Source organism: Strix uralensis, chromosome 4 (genome assembly GCF_047716275.1).
Source record: "Strix uralensis isolate ZFMK-TIS-50842 chromosome 4, bStrUra1, whole genome shotgun sequence".
In the NCBI taxonomy this organism is placed as follows: Eukaryota; Metazoa; Chordata; class Aves; order Strigiformes; family Strigidae; genus Strix; species Strix uralensis.
The window spans coordinates 99892294-99914142 of NC_133975.1; the positions used below are offsets into that span (position 1 = coordinate 99892294).

At 38.0% G+C, this 21849-nt stretch overlaps 1 protein-coding gene across 2 annotated transcripts in view; it reads left to right on the forward strand.

The window, feature by feature from the left end:
- DPH6 (diphthamine biosynthesis 6) overlaps positions 1–21849 on the forward strand; it is a 217788-nt gene that overhangs the window by 68130 nt on the left and 127809 nt on the right. For both annotated transcript variants that reach the window (XM_074868193.1, XM_074868194.1), the window contains 2 exons: positions 4042–4136; positions 16222–16309. In XM_074868193.1, coding sequence (XP_074724294.1) covers positions 4042–4136; positions 16222–16309 — 183 coding nt within the window. The remainder of the gene's footprint in view (positions 1–4041; positions 4137–16221; positions 16310–21849) is intronic.

Consider the following 21849-nt stretch of genomic DNA (forward strand, 5'->3'; position numbering starts at 1 on the left):
TTTTTCCTATTCTTGTGGGATTCTCTTTTGGGTTCTCTATTGATGTCTCATGTTACTTTACATAGTTATTCAGCTAGGTGCTAGGGTTTTTCATTACAGCATTTTCCCTAGTGTGGTGTGCAAGTTTGTGAGAATTTTTGCAGTTCTGTTTAATTAAATAGTGTTCTACATGTTCTTCAGTTTTGTTCAAAACCAGTTTATATCTTTATAAGTTCAGTGCCCAAAAAAATGGCAATGTTGAATATAAGAGGTTCTTTGATATTGAACCACAACATGTATGATATGTTGAGTCATTTAAGATTAGTAGGGAATATCCTGCTTTACATTTTAGCATGTATTCGCAAAGTTCAACTTCTCTGATACTACAGATCGGAATTAGGAATTTATTTATCCACTTTTTTTATACTAAAAAATTACCTTAAGGAACAGGCAATAAAATCAGCTTGTGTTACTATAGTGTGCCTATTATAATTTATCTTTTGGACATTCAAGAAATAAGCATGAATTAGTAATTTTTGTTTTAGAAAAAATATCTTGTTGAGGCATTATAAGAGGTGTGTCAATGTAAATTGGGAAAAAAACACCCCAACAAACAAACAAATCCGAACGCTTCGGTGATTTCATCCACTGAATTATTTAACTTTGGAAAAATATATTGTCTCCTAAATTTTCAGTCTTCTGATTTACCTTAGTTTATGTGTACAATAGAAATTCTAATAATTACTTATATAAAGGTGAGGTGTTTTTGCTGCTGTAGCAGTAGAAAAATGGAGAAGTATTAAGTGGAAAAAACTTTGATTTAATTTTGCAATTTTTTTTCTGACTTTACACACAGAAGGTTGAATTTATGACTATGATGATGATCTGCAACTCATACTTTTATCGGGGGTGAATTTTAATGGCTCAGGACATTGGCATTGTGGCAAAGAAAGTTCTTGAATTATTGCTTTTGTCTAAATGATAGGTCTTTGACTAATTATTGATGAATGGTTACTACATAACTGCTAAATTATTAAATTGCTCTCATGTCCCACTGTTTCCTATATACCAGGAGCCCTAACTTTTTAATCTAAAGAATTTGTTGGCAACTTGCCAAATCTCAGGGGCTGCTCACACTCTCCTTAGAATTTATTAATTGAATGGTAAATGCATATTATGGTTATATTTGTCTATGGTTATATTTGTCTGTACTTCTGTCTCTGCTAATAGACAGTAAGAAAATGTTTAGTCATTTGTATGTTTGCCTTAGAAGTTGATGAGTACTTCTTGATGTAAAGAGCATTTCGGTAATTAGGATTTACTAAGTGCCACAATTTCTGTCTGGGATCAAAGTCTTCACTTGAAATAAGTAGCACTTGAATTCATATCTTTTATCTTTGATTACTAAACTTAAATGAGAAAGTCAGCTTTACTCCTTGTGTTTAATTCTTAAGGTAGGCAGAGACTCTTCTTTGGGTAATGTTTGGGCTGATTGTTTATATACCTTGTGTCTTGTGTATTTGAGTTGAGATTAATTTTGTGTAGTCTAGAAGACATTTTCATTGTATATTTCTTTCGGATTTTGAATTGGATTTGCATTTTTAGTTAAGTGTAATTTGTAAATCTGCTATTTTCTGCCTCCTCTGAACTAGAAGGCAGATTTAGCAATCAAAATTTAGATTAGTCTCGTCTGTTGTATTGTTATGAATATAACATCCAACTTGCAAAACAAAATAATTGCTCTTCAAAAATGTTAATATTCTAAATGACTGAAAGGCAAAGTTCTGATATCATCGATGACATTTAAAAAATATTACTGATGTTGTTAAATGAACATTAAGAATCTGTTCTATGAGCTACTGAATATCCGCAGTTCTTGTTGACAGTCATGGGAACCAAAAATTCTGGAAGCCAGTGACATTGAAAATGAGGATTTCCCACAACAAAAATAGGAAATAGTCCCACTTCTTTTGAGTATTCAATGTTAATTGCCAATAGTTACTCTAGGCACTGATGTTTACAAGCAGAGCTACCAATTTTGAAAGTGACTTGTAAACAGTCACTCCTTATATTCACTGTGGAAAGGTTATACTTAGAAATATCTTTTATGTTTTTCTCTCATTTTTTTTTTAATAGTTTTGTTTAGGGTTTTTTGCAGTGGAAGCTCGAGAGGAAGAATAAAAGGTTTTGACTAACTGTTTTGTAGGTTGTTCATTCTTGTGCATCAACATTAATTATTCTTGATGTATTTGTCCTATAGAAACCTTGTTGCCATTATTGACAGATGGAGTTCTCTTTTATGTAACGAGCACTTGATTAAAGGTTTTCTTCTGCTCCTTTTTCTTTAAAAGAAAATGTGAAAGGAAAAATGAAAAATAACTCTCATAGCAAGACATTGAAAATTTATTTAATATATATTCCAAAAGAGATTTAGATTTTACAACACCAGACAGCTAAATGGTCACATAGAGTATTACCAAGGTATTGCTTTCTCAGAGCATTTATACTTTTCTCCAAAACAAAGGCTGAATAAGATTCAGGCCTTCTGTTAACTAACTGAATTTTAAATCAAAAATGTGGCCTTTGATTTTATGAAAACATTCAAGTTCCATGTATTTCATTTTCTTCTTTCACACCTAATTTTGAATTTTTTTTTTTTTTTTTTTAGCTGAGATGATGGCTGAAGTTGTAAACACTCTTTGAGGATTTAAAATAGAAAACATTGAAAGAGACCTGTAAAGTAACACAAGCTTCAGCCATAAAAATACAGTATCATTTAAATATATCAAATAGAGTTGCTACACAAATATTCTGGTAACCATATAAAAAATTGAACCTACAATGTATAAATAACCCAGTCTCATGCTTGCCTAAAAATAGACAAACAACAGATTTGGAATTATTTTCTAGCCCCCAGACAAACTTTTTCTAACCATCTCCTACATGTTGTGGAGAACTGCATTGCTACTTTGCAGAAGCATCATGGGTGGGCGTCTGTTCCTATAAGGACAAGTATAAAGAGGTTAAATAAATACTCCTAATAGTAACATTGGTGTTTGCAATAGAGTTGAGGACTGCAGTTCAGCTTCTCGTGAACTACTTTAAGAATGTTAATGCTTGCTTAATGTGAACAAAACAGGGCAGGACTTGACTCGAAACAGCTAGTGCTGGGACACTTTAGAAAGTGGTATAATCTGCTGATGAGGAGGTGAATTTCTCCTGCAGAAAAAGAGAGGGTGTCCCAATGCTCGGGCATGGTACAGGTGCTTGATTACTACCTATCAGTGCAGTACATTACTACAGAATTACAGTGAACTATTCAGCAGTTGTGTGCTTCTTACTCCAGCAAACGAACTTTGGTTCGTGCTCCACAGCTGCTTGTTTGTAAAGCAGGGAATTAAGATCGTCATGTCTCTTATTTTGAATGTATTGGTTTATGTAGTTACGTGTTTTAGTTGGATATCCAGAAGTTCAGGAATATTCATAAATGTATATGTTGATTTAGAAAGTATATTCAGTACAAGTTATAAAGGAAACAGCACGTTGCTACCTCTTTAGATCTTGCTTTATCTTTTTGCTTTTGACTTAGAAAACTCTCATTGGTTCTATTTGTTAGAAATTTTAAAGAATAGATATTTACCAAAGTATAGAATGCAGTTACTGAATTTGTTGCCAAAAATTGTGTTCATTGTGTACTTCTACATGAAGTGCTACTTCTTGTGTTGATTTACAGTACAAGTTTCTTACAAAAGTTAACTATCTATGCTAAAGAGAGATACAAGAGTCTGAACAACCTTTCATGGTCACTGATGAAGAAGGACTAGGAATTCATTCATTTATCTGAATTTACAGTGCCATTTCTACTTCAAATATAAAACATTGTTAATGTTTAGATCATTGTAATACACATACAGAGAAATCAAGAACCCTCTGTATGATATTTGGGTTTTTTCAGCCTTGTAATGGGTAGTCTTTTAGAAAGCGCACACTGAAATTTTCAGCAAAATATATTTAATAGACTGCTTTAATGTAATACGTATTTTAATTTCCCTTTTGTGTTAGCTTTCTGAGAAATATGGAGTCCATGTTTGCGGAGAAGGTGGAGAATATGAAACAATCACTCTGGACTGCCCTCTATTTAAGAAGAAAATAGTTGTGTAAGTTTCTTCCATTTCCTTATATTAAAGCAATGAGAACATATTCACATTTAGCTTGAGGCAACTTTTGTTGGCAGAGGTAAAACATGTCCTCTAAGTTCACAAACACTCACTTTGTTTAACACTGGCAAAGTCCTCTGAAAACCTAAATCAATACCTGACAAGACGAGGCCTTCATAGAGGGCTATAAACTTTTTAGACATTTGCACTTTCGTTTACTTGCTGATTATAGCCTGCAGTAAAACTGGTACCTACACACTGACACTTTTATCCTTTCATGAAGTGCGAATTGCCTGTAATATTTATCTTTCATTACAGCTACATTTGATAAACTGCCACATCAGTAGCCTGTGGGTTCCATTAACTGTGTGTGTGTGTGTGTTTTAAGTTTAGCAGCTTAGAATGATAACGATACATATTTTTCTTCAATTATTAGAGGATATTTTAAATACAAACTTTGCATGAATCCATCTCATTTACACTGAGTAGTTTATTCCTTTGACATAAATTGCTAAAATCTGGGTAGTGAGATACGGAAAATATTTGTGTCTTGCTCCGAGTTTCTTATTAGTCTGTTAAATAGCTAAGCCCGCTTGCTTTGAGTGAGATGTTTTGACTGCTGTTCCTTTCCTTAGCCAGGTAAACAGACTAGTAATCATGTATTGGTGATACTCAGCCATCTTAGGGAAGGTCAAGATTATGGCGCATATAGACATGATTAAGGTTTTCATGGTGAAGCTCTATTTGTTTCATTTTTCTGTAAGACTGAGATCTGTCTGTATAAGGAACAGAGAACCAAGACCTGTTAACTCTGTTTCATTGCGTGGCATTTGGGAGAAGAACAATAGACAAACTAGTAAGAGGGATGATAACTACTCTGGCAGATGTCTGCTGAACTGTTGGTTGCCTGGAAGATATGTCCTCTGGAGTGAACTAAAAAACTAAGTAATTTGGGTCTGGAGATAACTCTATGCAGAAAAACTGTGGAATTCTTTAGTAAGAAGAAGATTCAGAAAATAACAATGTTGAATCTTTAAACTGGATTTAAGTTCATGGATGGAATTATCAGTGTATGGGCCAGGAAGTGAGACTCTTGGAGAAGATTCTCTGAGGGGAACCAGGTGCTAGGTAGAATCCATGGGTTGTGAGCCAACCTGCTGACTAGTAGGAGTTGGAGAGTTAACTAGGAAGTTAGAATAAAATGTGTATGATGCTTGGATACATCTCATCACAAATAAACTTGGGGACAAAAGGCAAAACTCCCCAATATGCCCTCAGATAGAATCAGTTCAGTCTCTTCTAGCAAAAAGGAAAATACTGTGAAATCAGTGCCAGAGCACAATTCATTTTTGCATTTACAGTCTGATATGATTTCTGTTAAACTGACAAATTCTTACCAATTCCAGATGTCAGAGGCAGAATTTTGTGAAACTTTATCATTTACAGTAATACTACCCATTGCCAGCTATGTGGCCTATTCACCATTTATATTCATAGAATTATAAAATGGTTTGGGTTGGAAGGGACCTTAAAGATCATCTGCTTCCAACTCCCCTGCCACAGTCAGGGACACCTTCCACTAGACCAGGTTGCTCAAAGCCCTGTCCAAGCTGGCCTTGAACACTGCCAGGGAGGGGGCTGCCACAGCTTCTCTGGGCAACCTGTTCCAGTGCCTCACCACCCTCGCAGTAAAGAATTTCTTCCTTATATCTAATCTAAATCTACCATCTTTTTAAAACTGTTACCCCACATCCTCTTCACCAGCTTGGCAAGTCTATGTCTGAAGATGCTCTTCTCCTTCCCCTTCTCTGACAGATGGACCCCATCAGCCCTTAGTAGACCAGGTTTCTCAAAGCGAGTTCCATGGTCTAAGTAGCTGAACCCCTGGCTGTGGCACCAGTCCCGTAACCAATTGTTGATTTGCCAGATTCAACTGGCCCTTTCAAATCCCTTCCCTTTGACTGGGAGGATCGATGAAAAAACTGCCTGCACTCCAGAGTCACTTACTGCTGCTCCCAGGGCTCTGCAATCTTTCTTGATACTCCTCAGACTGCTCCTGGCTGTATCAATGGTGTCACGTGGAACAACAGCAGCAGATAATAGTCAGTGGCCTGTACGAGGCTCAGTAGTCTCTCGGCGACACCCCTGATACGAGCCCCTGGTAAGCAGCACACCTCTCCGGAGTGCATCAGGTCAACAGATGGGTGCCTCTGTACCTCTCAGAAAGGAGTCCCCTACCACTATCACCCGTCACCTTTTCTTAGTTGTGCGGGTTGTTACATGGGGAGCAGATCAGGCTGCCTTACTCAGCTCCAGCGTCTCCCCTGATGTGACAAGTCTTTCCTGTTCAGTCTGCAGAACATTGAAGCACTCGGCAACACTTGCAACAAAAAGTGTACTTCAGAAGAAGAATAGCTAGATTTTAACTGAGACATTAAATGTGCTTGTATGAGGTTTTTCACTTAAATGTGTTTGACTGATTACTTACATCCTTTATATTTATTTTGAGGCTTCTTATGTTACAAATTAAATCTGGGAGTTTATTAGAATTGGATGCAGAATTTCCCAGTGCTCCTTTTCAAAGCTCTCTTTTCATAGATACAACAGATTGGAGAAGACTGTGTAAAATCTCATGAGAAATTCTTGGTTGGTGTAGTGTGGGGATTTTTTTTTTTTTTGCATAGAATTTGAGGAACACTTTTAGGAAAGATCATTGTGCTCTTGTTTTGAGATCAACCAAATACCTGTTTAAGTAGGAATATCTTACAATATATTCTAAATATATTTCTGGCTATCAGTGGTTTAACGACGATTCAAGCAACTAGGAAAGGCTAAAACAGAGGTGGTCTGACTGAGTTGTCTTTATTTCTATTGGCAACACTCCAAATAATAATAAAAGTTAACAATAAATGCACAAAAAATACAGGAAGATACAAATATATAAATCAGTGGATATTTAATAGTAAATATATGGCACAGCAGACAGTTAAACAGTTACTCAACTGGTTCTAAATATACATTTCCATAATGGAAACTGAATAGCTACACTGGCACTGTGCGTCTGTGACTTGATTAGTCCTGCTTAGCTCTTACATTATTCATGTCTGAAGATATGCCTTTTCAGGAACTATTCATGTGAAATCTATTACTTTATGAACTTCTAAAGAAAAATATTTTATAGTTTCTTTGCCATTGAATAAGTTACAAGTTTATTTTCTGCTTTTCATTCTTACTTTTCATATACACTGAATCTAAACAGACTTTGTAATCATGTTGTTAACTATGCTACTATAGTTTCCAAATGTTTAGATAACCGTGGTTCTGATATACATCCTGATATAATTTTCGAAGCTTAAATGGAGTTGTCAGAATTACACTTTAGACGTTAAAACCTGTCAGGATTTTCAAGGTCCCTAAATTCCTGAGCTCCTCCAAGACATCTTCCTAGAGAAAGTTTCTGAGGAAGACGTTGATGATTACTTTTGCCTCCAAAACAGGTGTGATGAATTAACCGTGGCTGGTTGACAGGTGCCCACCAAGCTGCTTTTACGCCCCCTCCTCAGTAAGACAGGGAGAAAATAAAATGAAAAAGCTTTCAGGTCAAGATAGCAGGGTGATGGCTTACCAATTACTGTCATGGGCAAACCAGACTCAACTTAGGGAAAATTAATTTAATTTATTGACAATTAAAAAAAATGGAGTAGGGTAGTGAGAAACAAAGACAAAACTAAACACACCTTCTCTCCCCACCCCATTCTTCCCAGGCATAACTTGACTCCTTTGTTCCTGACTCTTCTACATCCTCCCCACTGAGCTGTGCAAGAGGATGGGGAATGGGGGTTGCAGTCAGTTCATAATACTGTATCTCTGCTGTTCCCTTCTCTTCACACTTTTACCCTTCTCCATCCTCGGTCTGTTCCATGGGCTACAGTCCTTCATGAACTGCTCCAGTGTGGATCTTTCCCATGGGCTGCAGTTCTTCAAGAACTTCTCCAGTGTGGGTCCTTTCCATGGGGTACAGTCCTTCAGGAACAGAATGTTCCAGCATGGATCCTCCATGGGCCATGGTTCCCGCCAGAAAACGTGCTCCTGCATGGTCTCCTCTCTGCTGGCCATAGTTCCTGCCAGGAGCCTCCTCCAACATGGGGTTCTCCACAGGCTGTAGTGTGTATATCTGCTCTGATGTGGTCCTCCATGGGCTGCAGGGCAACAACCTGCTTCACCATGGTCTTTTCCACAGGCTTCATGGAGTCTCTGCTCTGACACTTGGAGTACCTCCTCCTACTCCTTCTTCCCTGACCTTGGTGTGTGCGTGGCCATTTCCCTCACATTTTTCTCACTCCTGTCACAGATGCTGCACAGCATTTTTACCCCTTTTAAAATACATTATCACAGAGGCATAACCAGTGTTGTTGATAGGCTCAGCAGCCCCTGGTTTCTTCTCATAGAGGCCATCCCTGCAGACCTCCTCCCACTACCAAAGCCTTGCCATGTTAAATCCAATACAAGAGGACAAAATCTAATACACCTGTCATTTATAACACTACTTTCAGGTAGTGTTTTCATTGGTCAGTGGTTTTGTCACGTGAAACTTGTGACAAAATATGTTTCTACAGTATATCCTTTGAAAAAGAAGGAAATCTGCCAGTTCAGGAAAAGAAAAATGTGGCCTTGATGTGTTACTTACTATGGAGAAGTGGGAATCTCTTTAATGTATGACTATATGTTTAATTTTGCTTTTGAATATTAAATTGAATTCTTGCCATTCTACTTAAGCTTCATTAAAAAATATGACTCACAAAGGAAGCATGGCAGATTGAGTGAAATATTTGAAAATAAACAAGATTTAACAGAGAAAGTAAGATCTTACAATCAAAATATTCAACCAAGAGTCAGATGGGTTTTTATCTGTTTTTCCCAGGTAGACTATTGTAATCAGGTTGTCATCTTTTTTATGCTAAGTATTTGAGAGGTACCAAGCATTTACTTTCATTCTTAACTGGTATTTAAAGTGTAATTGATTGACACCTCTTCAAATCATAAAGATATATTTCTCATCTATGTGAATGCCATCTAATATCTACTCTTATGATAAAGGCCCATTTGTGTTTATGGAACACAGAATAGTTTGATTTTGTATCTGGAGTAAATTGGCATATCTGAAATATTTGGGAAGTGTAATTTTGCATTTGTATACCTTACCGTGAGCTCTGTGTTTAGGTTTGTAATTCTAGGTTTGGAGTCAAAAAAAATCGGTAAACATGAAAAAATAATCATGTACTGAGAGCACTAATTGTACTCTCAGACTTGCTCTAACTTGGCATATTTGTCCTGTGAAAATGTTACGGACCGTTTTAAAATGATTCGGTATTTCCTGGATCTTCAAGGAGACTTGAGAGATCAAATTATTGTGATTTCAAAAAACAGATAATTAGGACAGTTTTTCAACTATTCTTCATTGTTTTCCAAAGTGTTCTGAAAATGTTCCTCAACAAAATTCCTGTTTCCATCATAATCAAACATTAATCACCTTATTTAGTCATGTTCCTACTCGAAATTCAGACTTTCAGTGTGAATTGGCTTCTATATTATTATCGGGGTGTCTCAAATCACTGTTTTTCATTTGAATCTCTGCTTTCTCATATGGCTTGGGTTTTTTTTTTTTACTATTTCCTAAGGTGGGCATGACATGTGAATTCAGGACTTCCTATTCTTTTTAATTAGTGACTCATCATTGGACGCAAACAAAACTGTTCTGCTTTCTACCTATTCATTACATTTACTATTGAACAAGACTAAATTTTATCAGTTAGAGCAAGAATGTATGTTTGGAGAGGCTGACAGAAAATTAAGTAGTTAAGAAAAAATATTTTCTTTTTATATATATTGTAATTCTATTTTACGCACCACACGATCTACCTATTGTGACCCATCAACTGAGAAATAATGGCATATTAAACTAGATATCTATTACTGTCCCATCAAATACCCATGTGTTAGCTGTGTGTCATAGAAATGTACTTCATAGTGAGAAGAAATATGTATGATCTCTTAATATTTGCAATACTTCTTGAGCAACAAATAAGTACTCAAAAATTCTAAAGTTATTGAACAGTTAGCATAGGTATCAATGCTTAGCATCTGTTTTGCTGTACTAATGAATTGGAACATGCAGGGATACAAGTAGGACTGCTTCTTTTACTTTGGAGTTAAATATATATTTTAAAGTTACTAGGTATTCTTTAAATTCAACAGACGCATATATTTAATAACCCTAAACTTTTGTTTTTCCTTTCTGATATAAGCTTTTCTGCTAATTTAGTTTTAAGTAGTTAATGCAACACTGAAAAGTACCAGACTTCCCTGTATAGGACTTGAACAACCAAGAAATGTTTATTGAGAAAATCCCCAGACACTGAGGATATCCAGGTATCAGGTACTACCGGCGTCTTGGTGTCTGTTTTTTATTATTTCTAATTATTTATTCCTGTTACTAAAGATGTCCAAAGTTATTTCCTACCTCTTTCTGTTAAAGACACCATGGCCCTTTGAAAAGAATTATTTTAATCTTAAGGGACTATCTTTAAGATATCTTAAAGGACTAAGTGATATTTTAATTGTATCTTGTTCATAACTCTCAGGAATGAACCTGAAGGCTTATTTATCAAAATACTTTAAAAGTTTACTAAAAGAGAAGTGGAGCTTCTTATGTTGAAGATATTTATCATTATTGTGCATTGTAGTGATGATTATCTTAGGAGTTTTGTTATTTTAAATCCCAAAACACATTTTATAGAACAGATATTTCCATTAATTTTAGACTTTCATTAAGTCAGTGAAATCTGTCCAAGTCTTCAACTGTTTCCAGTTTGCATGGGTTTTATGTGGCATTACTAGAAATCTATCTATCTCATCTTATCGAATACTGTGAAAGTATCAAGGGCACTGTGGTTTCAAACATGCAGCGGTCCAGGTTCAGGGCTGCAGGGAGTGTCTGAGACTGTCGGTTCTGTCGGATGGCACCAGTGATAACACCTGTGTGCGCTGTGATCAGCTGGATGACCTGCCTAGCCTGGTGGTGGAACTCAAAGAAGAGGTCAAGAGATTAAGAAGTGTTAGGGAATGTGAAAGGGAACTTGATTGGTGGAGTAACACCCTAGCACCCCTAAAGCAACAGGAGCAAATGGAGGCTCCAAACGAGGTAGGTAATCCCTCAACCTCTTGCTACCAGGCAGAAGGAGGGGACCTAAGAGATGGGGGAGGCTAGAAACAGGTCTCTGCTCGGGGAGGCAGGAAAATCCTCTCCCGACCTCCCTCACCCTCCATGGTGTCCCTTCACAATAGATTTGGGACCCTGGAACTTTTGAGTGAGGAAGAGAAGGAGGAAGGAAATGAGACAAACAAGGAGGAAGACCAAGGTCCACCAAGGCCGAGTCATTCTAGACCAGGTATTAAAACCAGTTCTAAAAAGAACCCCAGAAGAGTCATTGTAGTGGGTGACTCCATTCTGAGGGGTACCAACGGCCCCATATGCAGACCGGACCTGCTTCATAAGGAAGTCTGCTGCCTCCCTGGGGCCCGCGTCAAGGACCTCAAGGCAAAACTCCCCACTCTAGTGAGACCCAAGGACCACTACCCTCTCCTGGTTTTTCAAGTAGGTAGTGACGACATTACTAGGAGTAGTCCTAAAGCAATTAAGAGAGATTTCAGGTCCTTGGGGAAAGTGATTAAGGGGTCGGGGGCACAAATTGTGTTCTCCTCCATCCCTTCAGTTGGGTGGATGGATGAAAAAGAATACAGGACAACTCAACAGATGAACTTGTGGCTCCAAGACTGGTGTTACCATCAGGGCTTTGGATTTTTCAATCATGGGTTGGTATACAGGGCACCAGACGTTTTGGCATTAGATGGAATGCACCTGTCCCAGAGGGGGAAGAGGATCTTAGGGCAGGAGTTAGCTGGGCTCATTGACAGAGCTTTAAACTAGATTTGAAGGGGGAAAGGGGGAAAATATCAGCCCATCTGAAGTGCATGTATACCAATGCACACAGCATGGGTAACAAACAGGAGGAGCTTGAAACCATGATGAAACAGGAAAATTATGATGTTGTGGCTATTACAGAAACATGGTGGGATGTCTCCCATGACTGGAGTGCGCCTGTTGAGGGCTACAAGCTCTTTAGAAGGGACAGACAAGGAAGGAGAGGCGGTGGGGTGGCGCTGTATGTTAGGGACTGTTATGATTGCCTTGAGCACAACTGTAGCGAAGACAGGGTAGAGTGTCTTTGTGTTAGAATCAGGGGGAAGGCCAACAGAGCAGATGTTGTAGTAGGAGTCTACTATAGGCCACCCACCCAGGACAGAGAGGTGGATGAAATATTCCATAGGTATTTAGGAGAAATTTCAGGATCGCTTGCCCTTGTTCTTGTGGGAGACTTTAACTTCCCAGACATCTGCTGGAAATACAACACAGCAGAGTGAGACCAGTCCCGGAGACTCCTGGAATGTGTGGGAGACAACTTCCTGATGCAACTGGTGGGAGAACCAACCAGAGAAGATGCCCTGCTGGACCTCCTCTTTGTGAACAGAGAAGGACTGGTGGATGATGTGGAGGTTGGAGGACGACTAGGGCACAGTGATCATGAAATAATAGAGTTCTCTATTCTTAGAGAGGCCAGGAGAGGGCTAGGCAGAACTGACATCCTGGACTTCAAAAGGACTGACTTTGTCTTGTTTAGGCACCTGCTTGAAAGGATACCTTGGGAGACGATCCTGAAAGATATAGGGGTCCAGGAATGCTGGGCACTCTTTAAGAAGGAAGTGTTAATGGCTCAGGAGCAGGCAGTCCCCAGGTGCTGTAAGAGAACCCAGCAACAGAGAAGACCCCCCTTGGCTGAACAGGGAGCTTTGGTTGCAACTCAGGGAGAAAAGGAAAGTTTATGGCCTTTGTAAGAAGGGGATAGCCACTCACAGTGATTACAAAGAGGCTGTGAGGCTATGCAGGGCAGAAATCAGGAGGTCTAAAGCCCAGCTGGAAATTACCCTGGCTTTGGCAACCAAGGATAACAAGAAATGTTTCTATAAGTATGTCAACAGCAAAAGAAAGACCAGGGAGAGTATTCATCCCCTGCTGGATGTGGGAGGAAACATGGTAACAAGTGATGAGGAGAAGGCTGAGGTCCTTAATGCCTTCTTTGCCTCAGTCTTTAATAACAAAACTAGTTGTACTGAGGGAATCCAGCCTCCTCAGCCAGAAGACAGAGACTGGGAGAACGACCCCCCCGCAATCCAGGAGACAGTCAGTGACCTACTGCATCACGTAGACACACACAAGTCTATGGGACCTGATGGGATACACCCGAGGGTGCTGAAGGAGCTGGTCGGGGTGCTTGCCAAGCCGCTTTCCATCATTTACCAGCAGTCCTGGCTGACCAGGGAGGTCCCGACAGATTGGAAACTGGCCAATGTGACGCCCATATATAAGAAGGGTCGAAAGGATGATCCGGGAAATTACAGGCCTGTCAGCTCGAGTACCATCCAGAGTACCATCACACAACACATGCGAGCCAACCAGATGATCAGTCCCAGTCAGCATGGGTTTATGAAAGGCAGGTCCTGCTTGACAAACCTGATCTCCTTCTACGACAGGGTGACCTGCTTATTGGATGAGGGAAAGGCTGTGGATGTAGTTTACCTCGACTTCAGTAAGGCCTTTGACACCGTTTCCCACAGCATTCTCCTGGCAAAACTGACAGCTCGAGAATTGGATGGGCACATGCTTTGCTGGGTAAAAAACTGGCTGGATGGCCGGGCCCAGAGAGTTGTGGTGAATGGAGTTAAATCCAGTTGGCGGCCGGTCACGAGTGGTGTCCCCCAGGGCTCAGTTTTGGGGCCACTCCTGTTTAACATCTCCATTGATGATCTGGACGAGGGAATCGAGTGCACCCTCAGTAAGTTTGCAGATGACACCAAGTTGGGTGGGAGTGTTGATCTGCTCGAGGGTAGGGAGGCTCTGCAGAGAGACCTGGACAGGCTGGAGCGATGGGCTAAGGTCAACTGTAGGAGTTTCAATAAGGCCAAATGCCGGGTGCTGCACTTCGACCACAACAACCCCCAGCAGCGCTACAGGCTTGGGGAGGAGTGGCTGGAGAGCTGCCAGTCAGAGAGGGACCTGGGGGTGTTGATTGACAGCTGGCTGAACATGAGCCAGCAGTGTGCCCAGGTGGCCAAGAAGGGCAATGGTATCCTGGCTTGTATCAGAAAGAGTGTGGCCAGCAGGGACAGGGAAGTGATCTTGCCCCTGTACTCAGCACTGGTGAGGCCGCACCTCGATGACTGTGTTCAGTTTTGGGCCCCTCACTACAAAAAGGACATTGAATTACTCGAGCGTGTCCAGAGAAGGGCAACGAAGCTGGTGAAGGGTCTGGAGCACATGTCGTACGAGGAGCGGCTGAGGGAACTGGGGTTGTTTAGTCTGGAGAAGAGGAGGCTGAGGGGGGAACTCATTACCCTCTACAACTACCTGAAAGGAGGTTGCAGAGAGCTGGGGATGAGCCTCTTGAACCAAGTAATAAGTGATAGAACAAGAGATAATGGCCTCAAGTTGCGCCAGGGAAGGTTCAGACTGGATATTAGGAAGTATTTCTTTACAAACGGGTTCTTAGGCATTGGAATGGGCTGCCCAGGGAGGTGGTGGAGTCCCCATACCTGGAAGTGTTTAAGAGTAGGGTCGACATAGCGCTGAGGGATATGGTGTAGTTGGGAACTGCCAATGCTAGGTTAACGGTTGGACTAGATGATCTTCAAGGTCTTTTCCAACCTATACAATTCTGTGATTCTGTGATTCAATAAAATTATCGGTGTGTCCTCAGCCTTACTTGTAACAATTTTCAGATTTTCGTGTACTGCATCCGAGTTTCTCTTAACGTTTTCTTTGAGTTTCTCACCTTCTGATGTTTGTTTCCTAGAGCTACCTTTTTCTTAAGTAGTAAAACCATGCAGATGGATGTAACAGATATTGCCTCTTGTGAATCAAAATGTGACAGATTGTGTCTGTAAAAATGAAAAACTAAAATTAACTAATTTGAATCAGCACACAGGAAGTTTATCATTGTTACCAACACATTTGGCATTAAAAAGTTGTGTCTAGTAGTCTTCAATAGCAGATGCAAGATGGTCGAATCATTCAGTTTCTTAGTGTGAAATATTGTGTGTTGTTAATACTTCAAGAACTAAACCATGGAGCATTAATCAAGAAGAATGGACTTCTAAAAAATCTCTTGTTGATGAAATTAAAAGATTGCTTTACATATTAGTCTCTATAATGTACAACATAATGTCATTTATGCTTTCATAGATGACAGCTAACTGAATCTCTCAATACTGGTCTGGAAGTGTGGGAAAATAACGGAAGATTGGCAAGGAGGATTGTAAACACGCTCAAGTGACTTGCAGCTGCGGTGTCGAAAAACACATATATCATACTAATTGTTGTTTGGCCTTGTGTGTTGGACAAGTAGAACATCTGTGTTTAGATAACTTAGGCCTGTGATAGACTTAGAGGCACCCTATCGAACATGCTTGAGATTCCTGCCTTGCTGTGGGAAAGATCAAAGCACAATGGTAAATTACACCTGCGCGAATCCCTGAAATACAGGCAAAAACAGCAGGCTCAGTGATCCTCTAGCATGGACCAAGCTCCACGGTGTCTGTGTCCCCACTTGTGTGCCTCTGTTTGGGTGCTGCTTCAGGGATCCCCCAGTTGGCAAGGTAATGGAAAATAAATTTACTCTGCGTTTCAGCAGTGGTTTTGTGGTTGTTCCTATGTTCTCAGGTTGTGAGCCTGTGCCGGCTCACACAGGAATTATAGTTTATTCCTTTTGAAAATTGAAAAATATTGAAGATAGTGTGTTGTTGAACAGTACACTTTTATATAGCAAACTCTTTTTTCTTAATTCATATGAAAACTAAATGAGAAAATAGATTTTCAATGAGTTAACTTGGAGTCTGTGTTATATAGCGACTGAATGTTGTCTATATGTAAAATTATCTACTAGTATTTGATGCTAAGAATTTTGTATTTCAGAGATTCAGCCAAGGTGGTTGTGCATTCGGCTGATGCATTTGCACCTGTGGCCTACCTTCATTTTTTAAAATTACACCTGGAGAATAAGGCAAGTAGATTGTAAATGTCATCTTCCTTTAAAGCTATATGCATGCTTTCTATTTTTATGTTGCTTTGTTAGAGTTTGGAGTGAACCTACATATTCTCATGTGGGTGTACTTTCAAATAACAATGAACATATTTAGTTGAATTTCAGAACTTACCATAAGGAGAAACTCAACACAAATGCTTCCTTGTGTCAAATGAATGAATGGAGGTAGTATATTTGTGTAGCATTTTTCATCTTGAAACCTCAAAGTGCTCAGCTAGCATGGTTGAGTCAAGCACGTGTGTAACCTGTGTAGTACAGCTAGCCACACTGTGGAACACATCTGTGTTAGGAAACTGTATGAACAGTGTTGATTTGTTGGGAGGTGGCATCTCTTTTTGCTGTTTTTGAGGTAAAGAGGATGATTTAAAAACTTGCTGACCCACAAGTGCTCAAGTTTTAAACACTGTTTTTTGGTTTATGTTTTCCATTTGAAAGATACATCTAATGAATGACTTCAAATGATGTAGAGGAGGTTATCCTGGTCAAAGATCTTAAAGGAATCATTAGTAGTTCCCTGGGATTCATTCTCTTAGTTTATGATTCCATAGAAACAGCAGAACAAGAATAGGAACTCTAGACTTTTATGTAAGCAGAGCTATCTTATCTTTCAAAACAAGTTATTTTTCTTAGTATTGGTCATCACTTTTCTATTTTTATTTTCATTATTTTATGGGTAAAATGAATTTTTTTTCCACCTGAACATCTATAAGTGCTAGTATTTTGTTGAAGTGAGTGCCTCATGATTTTCCTACTGCTTTTCCAGCCATCTTTTTCTTCCTAATTCTTTCCTCACTTTGAAGATCACTGAACCTCTTCTAGGTGCAGGGATTGTTATAGAACATTATTATATTGGTATTTTACATTTCATGTCTCTTGAGTGACTACATTTCCTGAATTTCTTTCAATAGATCATGTGTTCTTTTCCCCCCTCTTTTTTAATTTTATTGTTCAAACAGATAAAATACCTGTGCAGTTTTCTTCCATGATGGCCTCATTCTTGCCTTGGAAAGTAAATTGTATTTCATCTTGTCAATTTCTAGTTTGGGATTTCTTTCAAAAATAAAACATTAAATATTTGTGTGGGAGACTGTGAAAAGGATGTCAACTAACTATGTGAAGCAAAACCAAATAGGCTGAGTAAAGGAAAATTTGGAAGCAGGGCATGGTGGGGAAGAGTGATAATATATTAATTTTTCTTTGGGGGCACTGACTTTATTGCTCATGGCAAACTCGATGCTAAAATGCACCATACATCACTACAGTATGACAGGCTAGGGAAAATGAAAAACACAAAGCTTTACATAAATCAGGCAAAAAATCATATTAAAATGCATAACATTTTATGTAAGAATCAAGATTTTACTTTTATCTGTTCAGAAGCTCTTTCCCCCTTATGTAGATGTTTTAGATTTGGTTAAAGCCTCACAGTTTCAAGCAGTGTTGTAGTAAATCATATTTCAAATCCATTGTAGACAAAGCTGTCACACTTTCAAAGGGGTAAGGGTTTACAGAGGCTTGCCCTGGATTTTGGTATATAAACCAATGTCTTGTACAGTTAAAAGGAAAATAGTCTATCTTCTACAATGGTTGTCTCATAAGGAATAGCATTATAATCTTTTGACTATAGATTATTTAATGTCACGGTAAAATAAGCTAGGTTTTCAAGAAGTTATGAATATGGACAACCATTCTTTCAGAGCATAACTTGTTACTAAGTTAGCATGGTTTAACTGCATAAAGATAGAGATGCCTTCAAGATTGATATGTCTGTAGTACTGTACTTTTTCTCACTATTCGGTGCTTACAAGCCCTACAAAAAAATTTAAGTATCAGTTAGTAATTCAGCGCTTAAAAGCCAATCCTACAATAACAAATCACTGCAGGGAAAAAATTCTTTAGAAGAACTAATTTTAGTTTCAGGCTTTCAAGGGATTACTGAAAACTGGGAAAAAAATACTCCATTATGAACAGTGTGTAAAAGTGGCAACTTGTGTAAGCACTTTGTAGAAACCATTAATAGACTGCACAGTGAATGTGTAATTCTAATAAGTATTATGACATCAGTTTTGTTATCATTTCAACTGAGAGATATACATATTTTTAACTTTTATTGTATATTCATTTTATCTTTGTTATGTGCCACAGGTGCTAATTTTACATTCCTTGAATTTACTTTTATAATCATTATGCAATTATAGCTAGCGTACCTTAGTCTCTGCTGTCTTTCCTCCTCTATAATGCATTTTCTTCAGCTAAATCTCTTCATGTTTAACTACAAAGCCTGCGTAGAAATTTGTTTTAGATTGTTTCTGGCAGCAAAATGAGCCCTTGTGCCTGGGGGAAAATAACATTTTACTCACTGTTCTGGTTTAATACATTACTGTGCAACTTCAAGATGTGTTTTTGCATAATAATTGAAGCTTTTTTTTAACACACCCTCTTTTCTTTCATTACTAGTGATACAGAAGAGGCTAAAGAGATAAATAAATATAAGATTTTTATTATTAAAACATTATTAAAAGTTCGATAAACACGGCTTGAGATAACTTTTTGTAGACATTTGCAAAAACATTAAGACTAAATAATAATGCTGATAGAACACTAATGCTTAAAATTCAGGAATGCCTCATTTACTTCATGGTGAAAAACAAGGTCACCACTGTGCTGTATATACACATAGCTAGCTTCATCAATATTTTACTTTACTAATAAGTCTGTCACTTTGTACATTTAAAGTATAGAATGTTTTTTGTTGAGGGGGAGGCAATTTCTGAAGCATACTCCAGAATCTTTAAATCAAATGTATTGTCTTTTGTATTCAATACAAATTTAATTTTGAATATTTTCAGTTAGGAAAAAAACAACTGTGAAAATTTTTTTTCACTTTGATGGCACAATGAACTTGCAAAATATTTTTATTTTCCCCATATTATACTATTCTGTTACTCTGTTAAGTTGTGTTGGCGTCTGAATAAGCAGAAACAGAAATTAAAGCTATTGGAGCTTCTGTTGACGTGAACATACTTCTGATAGTGAATTATATTTCTAGGTAACCTTTAGTTTCCTTTCTGCATCATAAGAATATAGATAACCCTTGTAGTTATGTTTTCAAAACTTTGTAACAAATACTGCAAAATTTCTTTTGTACACTGATTTATTTCAAATGCTAAATTTATAAATAAAGGGTTTTCTTTCCTACTCCATTTGCTTGCAGATTCAGTCCAGTTCTCTGAGAAAAGAGAATTTTTTGTTCTTTTTTCATAATGAAGAGACTTTAATTGAAAGTCTTTCAGAGTAAAGGATTTTCTTTCCTACGTGTCTGTGTATTGTACTTGACGTACTGCAAGGAGATGTATGTGGTCTCTCATCATATTTATTTCAAGGTATCTGTTATCAAGGTATGCTACAAAGAATAAAGAGATTGTCATAGTCTTTCCTTATGTCTTCTGAGCTCTCTGCCCCACTGTATTCTCATTGCTGCTCAGTGGGAGGACGATCAGTTTTGGAACTGTGTTGTGATAGGTTTTTATACCAGTTTCTGTAGTGGAGAATGTAAGCTTTTTAAGAAGGCAATCTGTTGTTTTCATAAAAGACCACTGCATGGAATTTCAGCTATATCAGTCAAAGTCCTAGCTCCAAGGCTTTTTCAACAGGAGAATTTGGATCTTGGAACACTCATGCATTTGCTTAACTTCATTCTGAGCGCACTTGCATCAATGACATGAGTTATGTGAATATAGTTAAGCATATGCATGCATGCAGGCTCTGATCCAAAATTAGGTTGGTATCACAATGTACAGTGGGTGTGGGAGAAACAGTGTAACAAATGGGAAAATATATTGCTTCTGTGAAATAACATGAAAATGTTATGTGATAAAATAGGTTCTGTAAGATTTAATTAAAATGTCATTATAACACGCTTGATTTTTTGTTTTTAAAGTGATGAGAATATTATTCAGGGAAAGTTAGTCTGTTTATGGCAGTCTATAACTTTAAGTTTTAAATTCTTAGATTACTTTCTCGACAGGAATGGAAGACCAACATTTGTATGAGATTTGAATATAGCTGCTAAACAGAGTCTGGCAGCTCTGCTTAGACTGGCATTGAGCCTGTTGTTCTTCTAGTGCCAGGTTCTACACCTAATACTTCTGCTGTAGCGTGCACCTGTGCTGCTGTGGAAAGTGATTGATTACCTATGTTTTTGGAGCATTGTGGGAGTCAGCCTTGAATGAATCATTGTGATGTATCATAGGCATTGAAATAACAGTAGTCTGTAATTATTTTTATGGTCTTTGGTGTATGTAAGAGACATTGTAGAATTTCTAGTATTTCTTAGTAATTTCCAAAACTTTTGCAACTGACCAGCTGTTTATGTATGTGTGTAAACACAGATGTATAATTTTATTTATATCTGTGACGCAGTATTGATATAAGCTTAACAATTTATAAAATATTAACATATTTAGGAAAAAGGTATGTGACTGTGGATGACAGGAAAATTTCATGAGGCATCAATTTGGGATATTTGTAATATTAACAGATTACAAAGCTACAGGGGAGTTCTGTAGGTTACACCAAACCAGTTGTGATACAGTCTGTGAGTCTCACTACATCCCTATGAATTTTTTATGAAGCACATTTTGCAGAAAACATGTTTAGAAACATAGTTGAAGGAACAATTTTCACAGATGGCATAAAAATGGAATAGGTGCTCTTTTCATGTTCACTTGCAGAGTGTATAAATTCAGTCCTCCAGGTTAGGGAATGGAGAGAAGTTACAGGTCTCTAATAGTACCTACAAAAGATCCTGTAGCTCTAGGTAACGATGTAAAGCTTAACAACAGCAAAAAAACAAAGTGGCTGTCATACTGGCAAGCTGGAACTTTTCCCTTTCCACTTAACATATTTTCTGTCTAGTGATGGATTTTTATACCATATTGAAGTTAAAATCCAGGTGATGTAAAAACAAAACCCAAAGCAACACTGTGATAGTATCATTCATATCACCATGTCTGTTCATGCTTACTCAGGGGGTAGGACCAAGAAGTGCAAACTCTGTATATGTTACACTAGTAGTCAGTGAATGCCCATGCTGCAATGCAAATTGATTGTTATAGGATGGATGTTACAGATTAGACAGTGAAAGCAACTACTTTAATAAAAACAATTTGGAAGAAGGAAATGTTAGCACTTTTAGCATTTCATGCCACTATACAGTGTATATTTCTATAAAGCAACATCTCATGTATAAAAAATAGAAACTTTAAGAAAAATAGAAAAAATTGAATTGTCTTAGTTCTTGCAGCATAATCCAGTTTAAGATCTATTTCAATTACAGATTTGTGTTCCTGCTTCTTTATTTTCTAAGTCATACCTAAAGGGTTAGGGGCTATCAGGCAGCCCTCTGGGTAACGGCAAAATATATCAACCAACAGCAGTAGTCAAAGGTGTAATTTGATGAGCGGGAAATAGTATAGATACTGTTGGATGCTTGTATA